At 33.0% G+C, this 22,681-nt stretch overlaps 1 protein-coding gene across 1 annotated transcript; it reads right to left on the reverse strand.

The window, feature by feature from the left end:
• Positions 1 to 7,666: 7,666 nt before the first annotated feature.
• LOC122296464 (probable inactive receptor kinase At1g48480) lies at positions 7,667 to 10,836 on the reverse strand. Its single transcript, XM_043106203.1, has 2 exons — positions 9,194 to 10,836; positions 7,667 to 8,641 (listed from the first exon to the last, which is right to left on the reverse strand). The coding sequence occupies exons 1-2, from the start codon at positions 10,518 to 10,520 to the stop codon at positions 8,013 to 8,015; spliced, it is 1,956 nt and encodes a 651-aa protein (XP_042962137.1). The 5' UTR covers positions 10,521 to 10,836; the 3' UTR covers positions 7,667 to 8,012.
• Between the last annotated feature and the right edge of the window lie 11,845 nt (positions 10,837 to 22,681).

Here is a 22,681-nt window from a genome sequence, read left to right on the forward strand (position 1 = left end):
GGTAGAAATTATATGACTAATTTTTTTTATGTATATATATATATATTCATTTATATACTTTGAAGGGAAAAAATGATAGGCTTAGATATAAAAGGCCAAACCCATCAAAGGGCCATCATTAAGAGATAAGTAGGAAGCGATATGGTGGGGACAAGAAAACATAAATATAAGATGGAAAAAGGAAAGATATGAAAAAATGTGAAAAATGAGAAAGGGAAAAGAAAGCAAGTCAGACACGTAAGAGATGAATGACATAAAGTTTTCTTACTCCAAGCATTTTGTTTGGTGGAAATTATATGACTAATTTTTGTATGTATGTGTTTGTATTCATTTATATACTTTGAAGGGTGTAAAAAATAGTATGCGTTAATATATAAGGCACAACCCATCAAAGAGCCACCATTAGGAGACATGTTAGAAGGAATAAGGAGGGGACAATGAAAAGCAAGTATAAGATGAGAAGAGGAAAGATACGAAAAAAAAGAGAGAAATAAAAAAATGGAAAAAAAAAAGTAAGTGAGGGAGGAATGACATGAAGTTTTCATATTCCAAGCATTTTGTTTGGTATAATTATATTACTACTTTCTTTATGTATGTGTCTCTATTCATTTATATACTTTTAATAGGATAAAAATAGTAGATTAAGATAGACAATGACCAATCCAACAAAGGGCCATCATTAGGAAGCAAGTAAGAAGAGACAATGAGAGGACATGGAAAAACAAATGTAAGATGGAAAGAGGAAAAAGGAAAGAGAAGAAAAAAAAATTAAAAAGGGGAATTAAAACAAGTTTGACATGTAAGGGTTGAATGATATAAGGTTTTTTTACTTCCAGCATTTCGTTTGGTAGAAATTATTTAACTAACTTTTGTATGTATATGTCTATATTCATTTATATATTTTGAAAGGGTATAAATAGTATGTGTTGTGAAAGACGATGACAATAAAGTGAAAAAATAAATACGAAAGAGAAATCAATCACACACGACACAAAAATTTACGTGGTTCGGCAAATTGCATACGTCCACAGGAGCTGCAGAGGATTTTTATTACTGAGGAATCACAATACAATGATATGACGATTACTATTCTTCTACAGTACGACCATATGTCAAAAATAACATATATATACTCAAACGACTGAAAAACCCTAAAATTCGTGTAAAATCAATGTTCGCTCGAGCGGCGTGTCTAGCGCACGTCGAGCGAACTTCCTTCCCGCAACCGCTCGAGCTCACTGTCGAGCTATCTTTGAACGTTCCACTCTGTCTAATTTCGCTCGAGCAGCCAATGCCTCTGCTCGAAAGATGTGGACCAGACTCCACAATACTCAACAATATGCTCAGCTATACAAGCCCTAACCCATCAAAGGGTTACCATTAGGAGGCAAGCAAGAAGAGACAATGAGGATTCATGGAAAAAAAATCTAATATGGGAAGAGAAAAGAGTGAAAAAAAGAGAGAAAAATAAGAAAGGGGAAGGAAAGCAAGTCAGACACGTAAGGGAAGAATGACATAAGGCTTTCTTACTTCTAGTATTTTATTTGGTAGAAACTATATAACTAATTTTTGTTTGTATGTGTCTATATTTATTTATATATTTTAAAAAGTTAAAAATAATAAACTCAAATATACAAGGCTCAGCTCATCAAAGGGCCATATTTAGAAGGAAAGTAAGAAGAGATAAGGACAAGATAAGGAAAAGTAAATATAAAATGGGAAAAGGAAAGAGAGAAAAAAAGAGAAAAATGAGAAAGTGAATGAAATGAAGTTAGACATATAAGGGATGAATAAAATAAGGTTTTCTTTTGGGATAACATAAGGTTTTCTTACTTCCAGCATTTTGTTTGGTAGAAATTATATAACTAATTTTTGTATATATGTCTCTGTATTCATTTATATACTTTGAGGGGGTAAAAATATAAAATTCAGATATACAAGACTCAGCCTATCAAAATGCCACCATTAGGAGGCAAGTAAAAAGAGACAAGGAGGAGATAAAGAAAAACAAATGTAAGATGGGAAGAGGAAATAGAGGAAAAAAATAAGAAATGAGAAAGGGGAATGAAAGCAAGTCAGACACGTAAGGGAAGAATGACATAAGGTTTTCTTACTCCTACCATTTTGTTTAATAGAAATTATATGATTACTGTTTGTATGTATGTGTCTGTATTCATTTACAAACTTTAAAGTGGGTAAAAGTAGTATACTCAGATATATAAGGTCTAGCCTAACAAAGGGCCACCATTAGGAGAAGTAAGAGGAGATAAGGAGGGGACAAGTAAAAGTAAATATAAGATGGGAAGATGAAAGACAGAAAAAAGAGAAAAATATAAAAGGAGATTTAAAGAGAGTCAGACACGCAATGGAAGAATGAAATAAGGTTTTTTTAGTCCTAGAATTTAATTTTTTTGGTAGAAATTATATGACTAATTTTTATATGAGCAATGCTACGTACAGTCGTGGAATTGTAAACACCGCACAATCGCTTTGAAAAAGAGTAGGGTCCACGATTAAAAAGTTAGTTTTTTTTTCATGTTGATCCCATATTAATTCATTTTTTTCAAAGTGACTGCATACCGCTTGCACAACCACGACTGCAAATATCATTTCTCTTTTTATATGTATGTGTCTTTATTTATTTTTATACTTTCAATTGGGTAAAATTAATAGGGTCAGATATAAAAGGCTTAGTCCATCAAAGGGCCATTGTCAGGAGGCAAGTAAGAAGAGACAATGAGAGGACAAAGAAAAGCAAATGATGAGAACAGGAAAGAGAGGAAAAAAAGAGAAAAATGAAAAAGGCGAATGAAAGCAAGTTAGACAGAAAAGAATAACATAAGGTTTTCTTTTGGAATAAGATAAAGTTTTCTTACTACTAGCTTTTTGTTTGGTAGAATTTATAAAACTAATTTTTGTATGTATATGTTTGTATTCGTTTATATAATTTGAAAGGGTAAAAATAGTACGCTCGGATACATAAGACTTAGTCCATCAAAAGGCTACCACTAGGCGACAAGTAGGAAGAAACAAGGAATGGACAAGGAGAATGAAATGTAAGATGGGAAGAAGAAAGAGAGGAAGAAAAGAGAAAAATGAGAAAAATGAAGGAAAGCAAGTTAGACACTTAAGAGATGAATGACAAAAAACTTTCTTAACTCCAGCATTTTGTTTGGTAGAAATCATATAACTAATTTTTGTATGTATGTGTTTGTATTTATTTATATACTTTAAATGGGATAAAAATAGTAGACTCAAATATACAAGACCTAACCCATCAAAAGGCCACCATTAGGAGTATAGTTTTGAATTTTGTTCCGTTCTGGTTAGAATTTTTTGTTTAAGTGTATTATTCGGTACACTAAACCTCATTGTTCCGTTTCATTCCAAATTTAGGCCCGTTCTGATCTGTTTCGGCCATTCCGATCAAATTCTGGCCATTTCGACCAGAATTGGCATTTTGGATCCTATTTCGTTTTGAACTGTTTTTATAATTTTCTTGGACTTGAATGACATTTTTGTAAAATTTAAATTCAGATGGTATTTAATTGGTTCTAAAATATAAAATGTATTTATATCATTTTAAATTTTTTGTAACTTTAAATATGTTCCCTCGTTCTCTCTTTTTTAAATATCATTATTTTTAATAATTTCTCTATTCTTTTATTTATTTTTCTTTGTTTCTATTTCTCAACTCAAATTTTTGATTTTTTGAACTTATATTCATTTTTATAAATTTTTAATTATTCCATATATATACACATATACATGATACACACTTACATATATATGTATTTATTATATTGGTTGATGGTGTATATATACATATAATTATTTATATATAATATATAATTAATCCTGAAACGGTACTTGTATTGAAATATTTCATTCCAATGGCTTAAACAAAACGGCTACCGAAACGGTATTCAAAACTTTGATTAGGAGGCAAGTAAAAGCAAATGTAAGATGGGAAGAGGAAAGAGAGGAAAAAAAATGAGAAATGAGAAGGAAAACAAGTAAGACACATAAAAAAGGAATGACATAAGATTTTTTTTACTTCCAGCATTTTGTTTGGTAGGAATTATATAGTTAATTTTTATATATATGTGTCTGTATTTATTTATATACTTTGAAGTGATAAAAATATTAGATTCAGATATACAAGGCCCAACCCATCAAAGGGTCACCATTAGGAGGCAAATTAAGAAGAGATATAGAGGGGATAAGGAAAAGTAAATATAAGATGAGAAGAGGAAAAAGAGGAAAAAAAAGAGAAAAATGAGAAAGGATAAGGAAAACAAATCATATATATAAGGGAGGAATGACATAAGATTTTCTTTCTCCCAGCATTTTGTTTGGTAGAAATTATATAATTAATTTTTGTATGTATATGTATGTATTCATTTTTATATTTTGAAGGTTGTAAAAATAGTAGGCTCAGATATAGATAGTCCAGACCATCAATGGGCCACAATTAGGAGGCAAATAAGAAAAGACAAAGAATGGACAAGTAAAAGTAAATATAAGATGAGAATAGAAAAGATAGGATGAAAAGAGAAAAATGAGAAATGTGAAGAAAAACTAATCGGACACGTAAGTGAGAAATAACATAAATATTATTTCCTCACCTATCATTGACAGGGCCATAATAAAAAGGATATGAGGGACTAGGGGGGACGATTACAGGAACACAAAGTTCATCTTCAATCGGAAAACAAGAAATCTAGGATATTATCTTCTCCAAAAAAAAGGTCTCCAACCTCCATTATACAGAGAGAAATGAGATAGTTTGAGAGGTTGTAAAATATTAATATATAGTGGATTTGTCCTTCAAACAAACTGTGGTTATTGATCATATGCCGAACGACGTAAGTATGTCTCCATCACTATTTACATTTCTTGTATTTATTTTTTATTTATTGCTATAGAAGTATGTATAGATACAGTACCACCGCTTCGAACAGCTATCGTCAGCTTTAGATGACTCCGGTTGAGACTTGGGTCACCATTGTAAGCCAAAAATGATTTTTTTTTTTTTTTTTTCGTTCTAGTCTAAAGTGCGATTGTTGGCATAAACATACATATTATTAAGTTATAACAATTCAACAAAACTTATTTCAACTTCACTTTTTATTTCAGTAGTTATATTGCTGTTTGAAGAAGGGAAAGGAGAGAAGAAGAGAGAGAGGGGGGGGGGGGGGGGGGCTCATAAACAAGCCTATGAAATTTTGATAATTTAATATCTAATCTATAGTTGTATAGCACTAATATTAATCCTGATTATTAATTTATTAATCCTTCCTCTTTTTTCAACTTTTTCTTGGCCACTGACTAAACATTATTTGTTTTTAAGTTCTAAGAAACTTTATCAATAAAAGTTATAAAACTAGAAGACACCCTATTTTAAGTTTTAGGTTAGTGAGATTTGTCTTCATATCATTCTCTAAAAAAGAAAGTAAAAAATGATCGAATTAAAAAAGAACATTAAAAACTAAAATAGAAATGATCACAAGGTGTGCATTGAAACTCAAACTTGGTACTATAAATTGAAGTTCAGGGATGGATTCTGATGATGGTTTATAGAAGAGTGTACTGTATAACTATAAAAAAAATGAAGAGTGTACTGTATAAGAATAAAAAAATTTTAAAAAAAATAATGCTCTGACGGCAATGTGAGAAATTAAGCCATGAGTATCTAATGCTAAAAATAAAATATAAAATAAAAAATACAGATCCAAAGTTGCACTTTGCAGCCTGTAAAATAAATTACTAAATTTTTGTCATTGTAGACCTAACAAATGAATGTTTAGGCCTCCACATTACTAAAGACAGTATGCCATACCTACCAAATGCTTCCAACTAAAGAATTACAATTTCCATAACGCTTATTTTATTATGAGTGGTTCTACTCTACCGTTGGTGGTCCCGTCACTACAAATTGAAGTTTTTTTTTAACGTATATCTCTTTAACACTTTTAAATATTTTTTTGTTAAAAAAAAAAATCACAACATTATTAAAAAATATTTTTTTAATCACGAAGCAAAAAAAAAATAGAAAAGAAATTCCAGCGGGAGCTCCCAACGGTAAGTTACCATTATTCTTATAGATCAGATTGGTCCCAAGTTGTCAACAAGAACTTTATCATTGACAGGTACAATATATGCAATAACTTCCAAAAAATCACAAAAAAAATATACAAATCTGAATTGACTAATCTCCTCACATGGCACTGTTTCCAGCTTGCACAAAGGTTTATACTTTATATTGCTGAAGCCTGTAAGTATTCTGTCCTGAGCTACAACATTTGTAGGACAAACTGACCAAGGGAAAGGTTGATCTCTAAGTGTTTTATCATCTAGTGGGTTCTTGGTCCATTTTGAGAATGGGACTGAGGGTGTCCAGTTTTTGTATCATTTGATGAAATGTTTTGGACTTATCTTACTACAGAGCCGTTTTGAATCTTCAGCAAAGCAAATGACAGCAAGATAGATAGCTATAGCAAATAGACAAACAATAAAACAAACCCCATATCGGAATTGGGAAGGTATATGTATCTTTGTTTCCTTTTCCAACGTTCTTTTTTTTATTTATTTAAATCTTCTTTACAAAACTGAGGAAAAGAAAACAAAATTTAGGAGACCCTAAAATAGATTTTTAAGTTTCCGAGGCTTTGGATGCCAACAACAATTAACCATCAACTGGGAGTAGGACCACAGATATCAGACAGTCTACGCATCTTTTACAGCTGACCCCTCCCTCCATTTACATGCAGCGGTTTGGTCCACCGAAAAAGGAAAAAATGATCAACTTTCAAAGACAGTATCATTCGACTGCCACTCTTTGATGTTTTGAAATTTCAAAGTTTATGCAGTATGTGTTGCTGCAGAAAGTGTTCTCTCGGTGAAATTAGAATACTTTTTTGAATGGTTGTCTGTGCTATTTGTGTTGTTTGTTTCTGACTACCAACCAGAATGTAACATAGGAGTAAGAGCTTGAAGTGCTGAACCAAGGCTCAATACTCGAATACAATAATTGGTAGTCCTACACACAATGACTCCTGTAGCTGTCAGAAGAGTTCTGGAGTTTACATACTCAACTCTGTTATAAAATTGAGAGAATTTTAATAAAAATAAGTTGTAAAAAAGTGACATGATTTTACCAAAAATATACCATCTATTTAGAATAGGGTTGCAAAAAGATTACGTTTATATCATTCTATTTCAAAGTATTTCCCCACATCAGTTTGAAACAGTGCATCTGTCCTATCCCCTCCAATATACCAAAGACTAAATTACAATAGCAAGGCTGATAACATTTTGGACCATTACATCGACAAACTTCAAAATGCTCTGTCTTAGTACCTGATTAGCCAAAAATATATTGGACCATCGAGTTGTCTCTAGTTGTCATTTTATTACCCTTTTTGTGTGGACCCCATCCCTCAACTTTTATTTTTGACACTACTAACATCTAATACCAGTTGCTTAAGGGGAGAAAAAAGGTAGGGCTTTGGTGAGCATCAATACATCTTTACCAAGGTAGGATTTGCATGTGAATCTAAGCTTATGCCACAATGCTATGGATTTAAGAGATGAATCAAACGAAGAGACGTCACAACCAACCTATAAAAGCAACTGCAACATCTCAACTTCAGCAGGCCAAAAGTTGCACCAAAAGCAAAAGCGAAAGTAAAAGCAAAAGTAATAATTACAACCACCATAATCCAACAATAACTAATGGAACAGATACCCACCCCAAAGTATTAATGAGAAAAGGAAAAAAAACAAACTAGTACAATGGGGGAATAGGAGGAGAAAAAAAAATTACAAAAGGAAATGAAAAAATTGACAGTTGGCTCCTAAGGAAAGAAGATTTTTTTTTTGGGGGGGGGGGGGGGGGGGGGATCAAGCATACAACCAAACCACCAGAATTAACACAATATATGAGCATAAGAAAACAGTGGAGTCTTCTACAATCCATTAGGAAGGGATGGTGGCAGTCACTGAAGAACTTACCGAGAAGACACATCATCTGACTCATTGATGAGATCAGACTGAGGGCCATGATCTTCTCGCAAGCTAAAACGACGTAGCTCTTCAATGCGCTTTGCAACTTCAGGCATTGAAGGGCGTTTATCAGGATACTGGGCAGCACAGTCTACTGCAAGCTGCAATAGTTGGACCATCTCCTCCTGAACGTTCTGGTAGCGGAGGAGCTCAAGATCAAAGACCTCAGAAGTCCACTCTTCTCGTACAATGGACTGCACCCATCTGGGAAGATCGACCCCTTCCTCATTCAAAAGGGCATGAGTGGGGGCCTTCCCAGTTAGCAGTTCCAAGAGCAAAACACCAAAGCTATAGACATCTGCCTTGTGGGATACTTTCCGAGGGTCGGTAACCTCAGGTGCTCGGTAGCCAGCAACTCGGTTGGGAGTGGAGGAGGGCCCGACAAGGTGTGCGAGACCAAAATCAGAAACTCGGGCATCATAGGATTTGGTGAGGAGGATGTTGGATGATTTTATGTTTCCATGAGAGACACTGGGACCTTGGGAGTGCAGATACTCAATGCCACGAGCAGCTCCAAGTGCAATGGCAGACCTAATTTCCCAATTCAGTGGAGTTCTGCCTGCACCTTTATTTCCTGTAGCGGAAAATAAGAGACCAAAAAGTTATAATGCGTTGCTGGAAAAATTCAAAAGTTATACACTTAAGTAAATGATATCACTCCTTTGATGTACAACTCAAATCTGAATAGCTGAACAATGACCAAATGAAAGCTAACGAACATTACGTCAATTATGCAACCATTCATTGGCAATAAAAGTCTATGCAGACAGCACAATACTTGGATTTATGCAAACCAGATGAGTAGTAACTCCATCTAAGAAGAAAAATATCAATCAAGGGATCCAAGCAAGCAAACGCCAATTGCATTGAATTTGTCAATAACCATGAAACCAAGTAGGAAACAATAAAAGTTCAGCCAGCAAAATCAATAAAGGGGATCTAAACAACAGCCCCATAGCCCCCTTGGACATGAAAAAAGAGGGAAAATCAATCTCTTTTTTTTTTTTTTTTTGAAAAAAAAAAAAAAAAAGGAATTTTCCAAAACAAGGAATCATCTAGTAGAATTATGCATCCGGAAGAAATCATAACAAAGAATCACCAAAACCAATACAAGAAGAAGGCTCACCATGCAAAAGTGCAGACAAGCTTCCCATGGCCATGTAATCATACACAAGCAGCTTCTCATCCCTGCTATAATAATAAGCCCTGAGAGGGACCAAATTCTCATGATCCATTGCTCCCACCGCATCAATCTTCTCCTTGAACTCCCTCTCCGAAATTGTCACATCCTTCAACCTTTTCACCGCCACCACCGTCCCCGTTTCCAACACCGCCTTGTACGCCGTCCCGAACGTCCCCTTCCCCAAAACCTCTGCCGAGGCCCTCAACAGATCCTCCAGATCAAACACCCTCGCTGCATTCCCGAAAAACGCCAACTTCTTAGCCCCTCCACCACCACCGTTTACATCTGCCTTGCCATTCCCAGTCATCGCTGCCGCGGCCGCGGCCGCCACCGAATACCCATTTCCATATCCGCCGCTCTCGACGTCGCCGGCAGGTTTATCACCCGGAATCTCCACCTCCGGGTGCTTCGCCATCGCAATGTCCACAGTGCTCGTTTGCTTGTTGCTACTCTTCTTCCGGCAGAACACTAGCAGAATTGCAAGGATAACCAAGAAAGCCAATACGGATCCAATCACAATACCCGCAATTGCACCTCCGGACAACTTCTTTCCGCCATTGTTTCCGCTTTCTTGGCCCGGAACAGTCACATTCCCGAAACAAGATTCAAAGGGACGCCCACATAGTGAATTCCCCATAAACGAATCCTCCTTAAACGATTGAAGTTTCTCTGGTACTGAACCATTGAGCATATTGTTGGACACATTGAACTGCTCAAGCTTCGGGATGTCCAACTCAGGGGGAATCAACCCTGTGAGTTGGTTGTTTTCGAGGAACAACGTCTTCAACCGGGTCAGATTGTTGAAACCCAGAGAGATCCCGCCAGAGAAATTGTTGGAAGCAAGATTGAGCCGAACGAGGTCATGAAGACTGAACACGAAGTCCGGGATTTCACCGGAAAGGAGGTTACCTTGCAAGTAAAGGTTGCGAAGGTTCCCGCATAAAGCGAGATCAGCGGGGAGTTGACCCGTGAGAGCATTGAGACGCAGACTGAGAGTGCGCAGACGGGTCAGGTTGCCAAAAATGCCAGAGGGGAGTTCGCCTGAGAGGGCCACTCCCGGAAGACGGAGCACAGTGACACGGTTGTCCTCACATACGACTCCAGCCCAAGAGCACGGGTTCGACTCGGTGACGTTCCAGAGAAGGGTCCGGCCACCGACTGCCGACCGGAGGGCCAAGAGTGCAGATCGGTCCGAACCCAGATCTGGTCTTGACAAGGGGAACACAATGAGAAAGGTGAAAAGCAAAATGGGAAGCGTTTGAAGCTGCATTTTGTATACTTGGTGGGTTTTCTCCTAAAAGAAAACCCAGATTCTCAAGAGGGAGGCCAAGAATGAAAATGGTCTGCAGATTCTGAGGTTCAAGTCCAATTTCAAGGCATCTGTTAGCTTTCGGGGTCAGTGAATGAGTTGGGGAAGCTGCATTTTTTGTCTGCGGCTTAGAAAGAGAGAGAGAGAGAGAGACGGGCAGTGTGGTTAACTTCACGCAAATTAGATAGATACAGAAAAGAAAGTAAAAACGACAATGGAAGTGAAGTAAGAAACCCTAGGTGTATTCTTTGCAGTGAGTGTTCTTGTTGGCTAGTCAACTGGGATTCTCCTGTTTTCTCGTTTCCTTTTATCTTTTATTTCTTTTGAAAAATTTTTTATTTTTTTATTATATATAATATGACATATTTATTATTATTAAATAATTAAAAAATAAAAATAAAATAACAGTATAATATTAATATTTCTTCTTTGCTAAATTATTATTATTTTTATTGTAAAATTTATTTTCTCATCTCAATAAAAAAGAAAAGAGAGTTTCTTAAAACTTAGAAAAAAATAATTAGACTTGACTTGCTATCCGTTCTATACGCATGGGTAGCTGCCCTTTCTATATCTCGCCGGGCGCACACGCGGTGTAGCGACGAGGCCCCCCCGCCTACATCCCCACCCCCTTGTTTGGTTCATCTGTCTCCATTGACCTGGTGAATGTATTATTTATCCTTTCGCCCGTAGATTCAGCCAATTTCAATACTGAAATAAAGACCTAGCTAAAATTATATCTAAAGAATAATAAAATAATAATGTTACGTACAGTTATAAAGTATATAAACATCATACAATTGATTTGAAAAAATTTAATTTATTATTAAAAATTTAATTTCTTTTAATATAAGTCTCGTATTTATTTAATTTTTTAAAATACTTATATAATATTTACGTCCTCACCACAGCGAATATCATTTTTCATATAATATATATAAGTTGGCAACGGATGAAATCTAAATAGTGTGTGGATTTAGGATTGCGGGGCCTGTCCGCTTGCTTGGTGTGGATGGTTTGCTTGCCCGCCAGAAGGAGGGCTTAGGCGCGGCTGCTAGGCACGAGTAAGCCAGCCAACAGCCGTACTAAAAATGCCCCTCTTTTACAAGATGATGCAATTTTATTTATAAAATTTTATATATAATTATTTTTACTCTATTTATATAATTAGTTACGTATTAAAAAAATTAATATAATTAATTATATTAATAAAATATATAAAAATAAATATTTGAAGAATTTTCTATTGTTTCTAAAGTTATGTAATGATTTTATGTACTACTTTGCCCCCATCATTTCCTAGTGCCGTGTCTGACTCTGCATGATATTCCATCTAAAGGCATACTCTTCATCATGACAATTGACAAATGCACATTAATTTTAGTTTGATTACTTTTCTTTAGATTATAATGAAACTTTACTCTTCTGCCTGATAAATGAAACTGTAAAAGTAAAGTAATGTTGTTGTTTTGGAAAATGTTATTTATAGTTATTTTTGTATATTTTTTATATATTTTATTAATATGATTGATTGTATTATTATTTTTTTAATATTTAACTAATTATATCAGTAAAATGAATAAAAAAATATATAAAATAACTGTACATAAAATTGATGATACTCGAATGGATAAAAGTGATGGATTAAAGGGGTTGATGAAGTTTTTATTTTTTATTTTTATTTAATGATTTAAAAATTAACTATTAGTGAATTAATTATCGGTCGCTTTTCTCGGTTAAATCTCACGGTCCGAGTAGCTCGACCCTCGTTTTATTGAAAACGTGCTTTGAGCTTGTGGAGGAATGGTAGCACTGATATTTACTACTTCTATGTACACCATATAAAGGATAAGTAATATTAATATAACATAAACATGTCAAGCACCCGCCTTGCACGTGCCTGCCAAGCTAGTATATATTATAATAAATAATGGATGATGATTACTATTTTATTGTCACCCCTTCACTATTAGTATATTTGAAATTTTTATTTTTTTATTATTTTCTTTTAAATATTTTTTTAACATTTTTAATCATTAAGAAAAAAATAAAAAATATATATATAATTTCATTAATGATCATTTCTTTAACTATTAAGTAAAAAAAATAATAAAATAATAGTTGAAAGATAATAAGTCTATCATTATTCATAAATAATATATCCACACTAAACATATGGTAACTATGTTTTAAGATAGCGATATTAATTTTTTAAGTTATTTTAAAAAAAAAAACTCTCATCTAAAATATGATTATATAAAATATTGTAAAAATTATTATGTAAATTATTTTTAATCATATTGATTGATATATCATATTTTAAGTTGGTAAATTGATCATTTCAATAAAAAAAATTTGTTATTTATTATTTATCTGATTTTTAACTTTGATTTAATTATAATTTCTTTTGTTGAAATGATAAGATTCTTGCCACTTTTGTCTATCCAACTAGTGGTAGATTTCTTTTTCCAATAATAGCAAGGTCAAAATTATTGCTCCAAAAAATGATTATCAATAATATAATGATATTCACTCTCTCATTAAAAAAAAAAAAAAAAAAAAAAAGTAAACTTTAGAGCCAGTAGAACTCGATCTATTGACTTAGTCTAGTTTTATGCTAAGTTTAACGTCTAAATACTCAACTCTTAAATTACTAAACTCATTTCAACTCAAAATTTATTTACACACGAGACCCACAACTTATTTTTAACCTAACATATCTTTACACACATGACCCATAATCTTTTTCAACTTTTCATAAATATATATATATATATATATATAAACTTATTTTAATATCTAAACATATATTAAGTGGATCCTATAAAACATATTTCATAATCTCAACTCACTATTATTTATAAAAAATTTAATTCATCTCAACTTAACTTAACATCTAAACGTAATTTTAAAATCATTCATATTTTTTAAGACAAAGAGCGAGTGTTTTTATCTTTTGTCAATAAAAAGGATGCCAAGGAAGGATAATGTTAGATATATTTTCAAATTTAATAATATGATTTATTCAGCTTTATAAAATCATGCAACTCTTGAAAAGTAGCCTTAGAGCTCTATGTTTTATCTCTTCATTCTTTTTCAATTCTCTTCTGCTTGGTTTATATGTTGTTCTATATCTCATCTTCTTTTTATGTCTTATCAAAGTTTGTCATTGTTAGACCATCTCTTTCTCTTTTTGTCACTTTTATCTTAGCATGGTAGGGTTTATAATCTTCCATGCGTCTTTGATGGACTTAACACTTGCACTAACTTTATCCCCAATAGGTAACAAGTTAAATCTTGATAAATCGTACATTCATTTCACTCACATCCCATAATAATATATTAGAAGTTTCAAACTCGGTTTGCATTATAATTTCCTTAGAACCAACTTATCTTGCGGTTAAAGTAATTTATTAAGAGTCTGATAGCCTGATGACATATGACTCAGTTCTCTAAATGAAAAATCTGAATTTGAAACTTTTCGTCCCCTTTATCAAAAAAAAAAAAAGTAACTCAGTAAATTTTTTATTCTTGTGGAAACGCATAATTGTATGTATTCAAGGAATCAATTAGAAAAAATATCAAAATATCATTCTCAAAATCTTAGATCCATTGTATCTAAATGATGTTTTTTCTAAACAGCTCGATCATATATATTAAAATGGCAAAATATGGAGATGAGGTGTTCACAAGGACGGTTGATTTAACTATTCATAAGATTATTGATTGATTTGATTTACTTGTAACATTAGAAGATATTGCGTTTATGTAGATTGTTCTGCCATGTTAACCAAAGAAATCCACCTCCATTGCCATAGACAAGGAGCATGATGACCTTAATTTTTAGGGAAAGTAATAACATCGATAGAAGGAGGTTGGATCAAATAGGATTTGGAAAAGATACACAATCATTTTTACATCTTTTTATAGAATGATATTTTAAATCAGATATATTAATATAAAATAATTTATAAAAAGGATTTTACAGTACCGTAGGATTTTGCCAGCATCAAGAAGTACAAAATGAAATGACATGTGGGGTTTAAGTTCCAAGGTGGAGGGGCATAAGCGGTTAGAGCTTTAAAATAGAGTGGCTCTACCGTCACACGTATGGGAGGCCTCGATAGCGTTTTTCTTTAATGTATTTTTTTAATATATTTTCATATTTTAAAAAAAATTATAACATCATTTAAAAAATATTTCTTTAATTATTAAATAAAAAATAAACAAATAAATTGTTGGGATCATTCATATGATTGAAGATGGGAACACTCCGATCAAAATGAACTATGGCTTCACAAAATTTTTTAAGACTAATATTAGATCTAGTTTTAATTAAATTCTGTATAATTTTTTTTGAAAAAGAATATAATTTATTATTAAATAATTAATTTTTTATGTGAATATTATATTTATTTTTTATTTTTAAAAAATAGTGTGTGATATTTTTACAAGTGACATTTGTCAACTTTTAATAGCTTGAAAATCTAGCGGTGCAATGCATGTTGCTCGAAAATATGCAAAAGGCAACATATTAATCATTTTTTATTATAAAAGAGAGTAAAGGAAAGGGAGAATGGTTAGGTTTCCTCATGACTTATACACACACACATATATATATATATATATAAAGAAAATCTATTTTACACATACCACTAATGTGGAAGTTTTACACATCAATTATGCAAAAACAATTATTAGTGTTTTGATATTTTTTAAAATTATAATAATGGATCCTATTAGGGATAAATTCAACCGAGTTAAATTCATTGAAAATCTATCACTAACAATAAGGAAAGAGATAAAACTAAGAGATAAAATAAGTTGACTCAGACTCTTAAAATGAAATGGTTTTATAAGGTAAGTACAATTCAATCACTCTAAAAAAGGAAATAGATCTCTATACAAAGAGGAGATCTATACAAATCTAAAGGGCTCTTTATGACTTCTATACGCACAGACTCTACCATGCACATTGACTCCAAAGAATATTCTTTCAAAGAAGACATCATCTTTAATTTTTTGAAATCTTAAATTATTATTTTTCAAAAACCTCCCCCAACCTAGAGCAGCGCCACCCGGGGGGGAGGGGTTGGGAGCTTCGTCTCCTGCTCCCCTCCCTCTCTCTATCTGTTTAAAGGTTTTTTATTTCCAGTTTTTAGGTTTTTTCAGGCCAATAAGGGAGGATCACCGTCCCGGGCCGTCCAGCTGCCGAACGTCTACACACGCCCCTCCGGGATGCTGCTTAGGTGCCGATCTACAAACCCACCGAACGTGGTGCCAGGCGGAGTGGGGCGTAGCTCGCACGCGCGAGACGAAACTTGGGCTCCCTACGGCGAGTGGACCTCACGCGCCACCACAGACTACCTTCAGAGGTTTATCTCGACCTTTTTTGGATCCTCAGGCTTCGGTTGTCAGCTTCCGGGTGGCAGTTTTCCTCCCAGGTTTCTTTTTGAGCCCGGCACGGCCTCTGTTTCGCCGGTAGATTTGTTTTCGGTCTTTCTTTTATCGGCGTCCTGTTTTCTTTTTTTGTTCGGTCCTTGCCGCGGTTGGTCTATCGCTGGTGGCAGTGCCCTGTATCTCCGTTAATGGAGGTTGCTTTCGGTGTCTGGTTTTTGTGTCCTGTATCGCCAGTGGTTGTGCCCGGTTTTGTGTAGCAGATGTTGGTGTTGTTGTTGTTTCTTTGTTCTACCCTTTTCAGGTGGAGTCCACGTTGAGGTGAGGTGCTGTTGGGCGGCCTCAATCTGAGGCAAAGTGCTTAGAGTGGCGGTCGATGCTACGGCCGGTAGTCGTACGGCCGGCCTTCATTGGGAGGTTTCTGTGGTCCGTACGTAAGCTGGGTGCTCGTGCTGTTGGGCTCGTGATGCCGATTGCCTGTGGAGGGTGTGCCGCCGGAGCCCTGCCGTGCTCGTGGTTGTGTTTTATTTTTGTTTTTTGTTTTTGTTGGTTTCTTGTTTTGTGGGTTTTCTGTTGTTTTTAGTTTTAGTATGGGTCTATCCTATTGAACTGTTTGTTCGTGGTGATTGTCTCCGCATTCCGCCTCCTTGGAGGTTAGAGGAGCTTTCCAGTCTCTGATTATACAGAGTGTTTACTCTCTTTTTTGAGAGTCTTAGAAGTTTAAGGCAATGTCCGTCACTTTATGTGCGGGGAAGCTCCTGAGCAGTTGCGTTAGTTGATTTTATAGTCTGGTTCTCCTGACTTATAAGTCACATTTGTAATTTCGTTTACCGAATGAATGCAATGAAACATTTTTCTATCAAAAAAAAATATTGAGAGATACGTGAGGCCATGAGAAATTATAAAACTGTATATTATAGTAAATTTCACCCCTAAATAACTTATAGATATAGGCTTTTATGTCGAATAATATAAATCTATATATCTTCTTATTTATCTTTTATTTATTTATTTATTATTCATTTCATAGATGGCACGAAGAATACTACATCAACGTCTGAAACATTATCGTGGGCTGATAATGATTGTTTCTCAAACAGTTAGATATAGATATAAAACTTGCTATCATATACAGGATCAAACAGTTACAAAAATGGGAACCATCCTGCCATTTTCAGTACAAGATCATCTCAACATGAGCCAATAATTCACGTTAGGTGGAGATATAAAACTGCTACCATTTTGTCCTTTGGGATTGGGCTTTTCCATAGAAATAACTTTCCCTTTTATTTTTATTTAAATGTCTCCCTTATCTTTTTTGGGGGCTTTCTTCCAAAAATATCCATTGCCACCAAATATTCTCGTTGCCACAAAGAATCCTTCTTTATTAAGTTATGAGAGAGTCCCAATTTTCCCATTCTCACGTCTTGTCAAAGTGGGAACTTTACGCAAGGCTTTGTTATTTTTCATTTTGTCTGAATCCCACCACGATTCATTTCACTATTTTTTTATTCCTAATTTAAACTATTAACTGAATTTATTATAAGAGAGTTTTGGTACTTGCAATTGCCATATATGTCAACACATCACTTGTTGTAGAATTTATTATAATTATAAAACTAGCATTATTGTTATTCTAAAGTCTCTACATCATACGATATTTACGAGACATAATTTAATTTGAAAGATAAATTTTAAGTTTGAATCTTACCATTAAAGTGATGTGGACGACGTGTTCTACATACCAACTTAAAAATAAAATAACTAAAAAAGACTTACAGATAAACTTTTTCACAATAGAAATAATAATTGTGGGAGTCTCAATCGTTCACTGGTTATATATATGTATGTTGATGTAGGACCCTTTAACAAACCCAAGTTTATGGTGATGATTAGTGCATGACAGATTTGATGTGAAAAAACAATACCACAACTTGAAGCTTAGCTTAGGATGAGGTACAAACTAGCATGCATGCATGTTTATGATAATTTAAGGCCAAATACTGTGCTGTCCAATGATGAGATATGAAGACCATGAGATTAAAGTAATCAAATTTCCAGCAAAAACTAGGGTGTGTTATGATCTTAATTAGGTGAGATTCTTAGGAGAGAGTCTCCAAAGTCCAAAGGGCATTAAGTTATACATCTTGACAGCCACACTGCACATAAAATAAGGGCAGAAATTAGCTGTCTCTACATTCACCTGTCTGTATACATGCTCTCCATGATATTGCATGCAGGTCGATGCTTGAATTCATGATGTTTGGATAAGGGAAACAATTCATGAGATGTATAATGTTTACTTATGTGGCTTTGTGTGCAAGGTTTCTCTTGTGCTAAAGAAAATATTACTACAAAAAAAATGACAATTTGTGACAGATTATATGCGACGAGAATGATTATTTATGATTAAAACACTCATTTTAACAAAAAATAATCATTTTCGCAAGAAATAACTGATCACAATTGAACAGTTTTCTTATATTGTTATATGGTGATATATGTATATATATATATATATATATATTTTTAACCTCGAGTCTGTTTTATGAATGAGAAATTGAATATGAAATGTAGTTATTTATCTTAAATATTATCATCATTCTTAGTCATACTAACCATATAACACGTGTTAAGTGATTGTAATTTAAGCAATTGACAGATGAAATCACTTAAAATATGTGACATCAATAAGTGTGACTAAGTCTGACCAGATTTAATTAGGTTGAAGAGTGGTAGCATTGCTCAAACTCCCCCGTCCCTCGGACCTATAATCCTAATAAATCACATGCTTAATAATGAATTAAATCTCAAACTTCATCCTTTATTAGAAAAGAAAAGCAAGGTGCTAGCTAGGATCATATATATAGATGCCCAGGCATGCTTAGATCACACACATGCTTAAATTAGGTTAACCATAGGTGAGATGTTCCTTTCTCCTCTTTTCTTTCTTTGTAACTAAGTTTTCTTTGGTGATCTTGTGAAGCATGCAAAACTACTGGACACCAACAAGCACCATTCACATGATTCACTTATAAAAAGCACATGATCGAATTTTCACTTCTTGTACCCTATCTTTTGTTTTTATTCAGTATTAATTAATACCAAGATTCCAAGGTTAGTTGAGTTTGGTGCTGATCGAAGTAAACCAGTGAATATACTACGGTTTTTGAGGATTAATTGCTCCTTAAAGGGTGTATTAATTTACAGGCCGGAAAGAGACCCAAAACCTAACGTGCACTTCAACACAAAATCTTAGGTCTAAATATAACATCATGTTGAAAAGAACAGGCAGACAGCCGAGTGCATGCAAGTAGTTTAACCCATGTTTAGATGGGAGGTGCTTTAATTTTGAGCAGACAATGACATTCCTATTACTTCTGAAAGCAATTTGCAACTTGTTTACTTCATTAAGAAAATCAATTATTTTCTTAATCAATTATTTTCAAGTGCTACAGTCACAAAAAGATTCCTACATAGTAAATCCATAAATTACTAAGAATGTTAGATTTACTTTATAATAAAAATATCTTTATAATATAACATATCACATCAAAATATATCAGTTTGTGAATTTATTTTTCTAAAGTTTTTTTGTGACTAAAATTTTTTTCTTTAAATTTGTTTTTATTGGTGTACATTTTCAATAATAATAATAATACTAGTTTATGGGGTGTGATGTCGACTACTTGTATATAAATACTCGAGTGTATCTTCCCTAGCAATAATTAATATTTTTGGTGGATTGACAATTCACAATCCGACGAGAGGTGTTGAGTCTCGGATTCGATTAGCGAGGATCAGCCTCAATGAGGGGGAGTAATTATTGAAATGCGTTCAGAATGAAAGAGCTTGGAGTTTGACAATTTTGCTTGCCCCGTTTGGATATTAAGTTAAATTAAGATGAATTGTGGGTCTCACGTGTAAAGAAGTTTTGAATTGAATAATATTTATCGATTTAAGAGTTAGGTGTTTGGATATTAGACCCAGTTTAAAATTAAATTGAACTAAGTTAATCTCAGTATCTTCCAAGTTTCATATAAACCAAAGAATTGTTATTCGTTATATTTTTACTATCATTCTCCCGTATGTCTTTAAATGATTGAAAATTATATATTATTCGTTATTTATTATTAAATTATTTGATATGATATAAGAGGATGTTTAGATAACAATAATTTCGAGAATAGTTTATACAATTTAATTTTTTTTTCCTTTTCTATATTTTTATTTTAGGTTTCGTTTGATTGCACAAATTATCTTATTTTATCTCGTTACAATTTTTTGAAACTTTCATACAAAATATAATAAATAATTTAACATTTTCAAATTCTAAAATAAGAATTATATTAAAAAATTATATTTTTGATAATATTTTATTCAAATTTTAATTATATATATATATATATATATATTCAAGTATGGTGTGACAGTTCTATCTGCCTATATATCATGAAATGAAAGTACAAAACCCCATTTTGTTAGATCTTGAGCTACATGATTAAGTTAATGTACTATGATCGATTGACCTTTTGCATCTTCCATCGGTTGAAACAGAAACGGATTTGAGTGTCTTTGATGATGGGATTGATCTCCCAATTTATTAGGTGTCGTTAGTCAAGACGACATCTGCCACTGCTTGAAAATCCCTTCCAAAGATTGGCCTTTCGTAGCGTTTTAAACCATGCTCATGAAACAACTCTTAATAAAATATTGTCTTTGCTTCTTGATTGTCGGAGGGTGAACTGTCAATCTACTTAAAATAACTAAACTTGCTTTTGCATGAGGCTCTTGCGACTCAAATCTATGACTTCTAGCTTTGATATTACTTGTTGGACTATGAACTGCCAACCCCATTTAAGATCAATTAGTGTTAGTAGAGATACAATCATATCTTTTATGGTATTCATCATTTTATCTTCCCAAACTTATTTTTAGAACAGTCGAAGTGAGTAATATTGTGATCCGTTTTATAGTATCCGAAATGCCTTGACACAAAATATTATGAATGACCACATATACTAACATATGTGGAGAGAAAGGGATACCAGATTTTTGCTGAAGGATCTAGAAGAATGGAGAGCAGTTAAGATACATTAATTTTAAAATCGATACACGCATTCCATTGCGCAATAAGCATATTCCAACAAGAAGTTAAGAAAAATTCTTCTGATAGAAATCCCACCATGTTTGTTAGAATTTCATAGTGAGAAGGATCCTCCTTAGTCAATAATAACATGGCTTGTAATATATGCTACCTTATTGTAATAACTCTATTTCACTAATGAAGTCACTTTAGGGGGAAAAAAGAAGAAGCAAAAGACTATCAGGACAAAGTAGTACTGCTAGGATGAATATTGGATGTTCCAAGACTCTATGTCAAAACTGAATTTGTAAGTGGTGGGTGAGAGGCTAATTATTAGATAGTCCTATAGTATGAACAAAATGGTAGTCCTAACTTATAACAAGATGTGATATTAAATATGATATCTTATTATCTTATAATAGATTGGGAATTAATATGTGTCTGTGACCTGGTCTTGGGCTTTTGGCAATTTCAAGTCTTTCTCAAACTTTTGAACAAAATACAAAAAATAATTCAACATTTTCAAATTCTAGAACAAGAAAATATAGCTTAAAATATCTTATTTTTATTCAATTTTTTCTCTCTTATTTTCTAAAATCTCATAAAATATTTTAACTCAAACTATTTTACTACTATTCAGAAACTATTTTACTATTGTTCATAAATTTCTCAACTCATCTCATCTGTATAATCAAACGAGGCTTAAATGTTTCTGACTTTGATAGACATAGTGGACCAAAAGAGTCTTAAAAAATCAGAATACGACTAATACTACAAGAATTTCATAAGATGAGACAATAATTGGTCAAGATTTTTATATACTTGCATGCAAACTTTCACATTTCATAAACAAAAAACCACAACTCATTTTCATATTTAATGGATTGGTCAAGATTTTATATATGAAGTACTGAAGATTGATTACAAAAGACAATGTTTCATTATGTAGGCAATAAATGGGATTAGGCAAATTATTGTTGGTTGGAAATTGAGGAAAAAGATACTTGTCACTGCACTCAACCCACCATCTTGTTCAAATATGGAGCAGTAAACTCTACCCAACTTTGCAATATTTTCCACATACAACTCATTGTAATCTCATCTTACTTTAGATTAAAATATTCTAAAACTCTTGCTCAAGTTCTAAGATATGTCAATCTATCAAGAGAGACAAACATGGAATTAGGCCTTAAAATTTTTTAAACATTTGAATCATTTGATATAGTTATACAAGTACAAAAATAAATAAATATTGTAAGATGTACTTTATGCATTTATCTATTTATCATTTTAAGTTTTAGAATTAAGATAAAGAGTTATACTACTGGTACCGATAATCGATACCCATAGTAGGACCGATAACAAAAAAAATTGTTTTTATTTTTATTTTTCATTTTCTTTTATCTATTTTTTAAACATTTTTAGATATTAAAAAAAATAAAAGTACACAAATTTATTAATAATCACTTTCTTAATTATTAAGAATTTTTAAGAAAAAAAACAAAAAGAGCACAATCGATCAAACTATTAGTTCACTTAGCAATTCTCTTAAGATAAAACTGTCCAAACAGTCCTCTAAATAAAACCAGAAGTTTTGTTTTTTTAATTAAATTTGAAGAGGGTTAAGAGTGGATGAAAG

The sequence above is a fragment of the Carya illinoinensis genome, chromosome 15 (assembly GCF_018687715.1).
Source record: "Carya illinoinensis cultivar Pawnee chromosome 15, C.illinoinensisPawnee_v1, whole genome shotgun sequence".
Taxonomy (NCBI): domain Eukaryota; kingdom Viridiplantae; phylum Streptophyta; class Magnoliopsida; order Fagales; family Juglandaceae; genus Carya; species Carya illinoinensis.

Excerpts from the sequence above, each read along its gene's own strand:
- LOC122296464 (XM_043106203.1), bottom strand. The coding sequence starts at position 10,520 with ATGCAGCTTCAAACGCTTCCCATTTTGCTTTTCACCTTTCTCATTGTG. Across the intron at positions 8,642-9,193 it reads CTTGTCTGCACTTTTGCATG|GAAATAAAGGTGCAGGCAGA; the intron begins GTGAGCCTTCTT and ends TTTCCGCTACAG.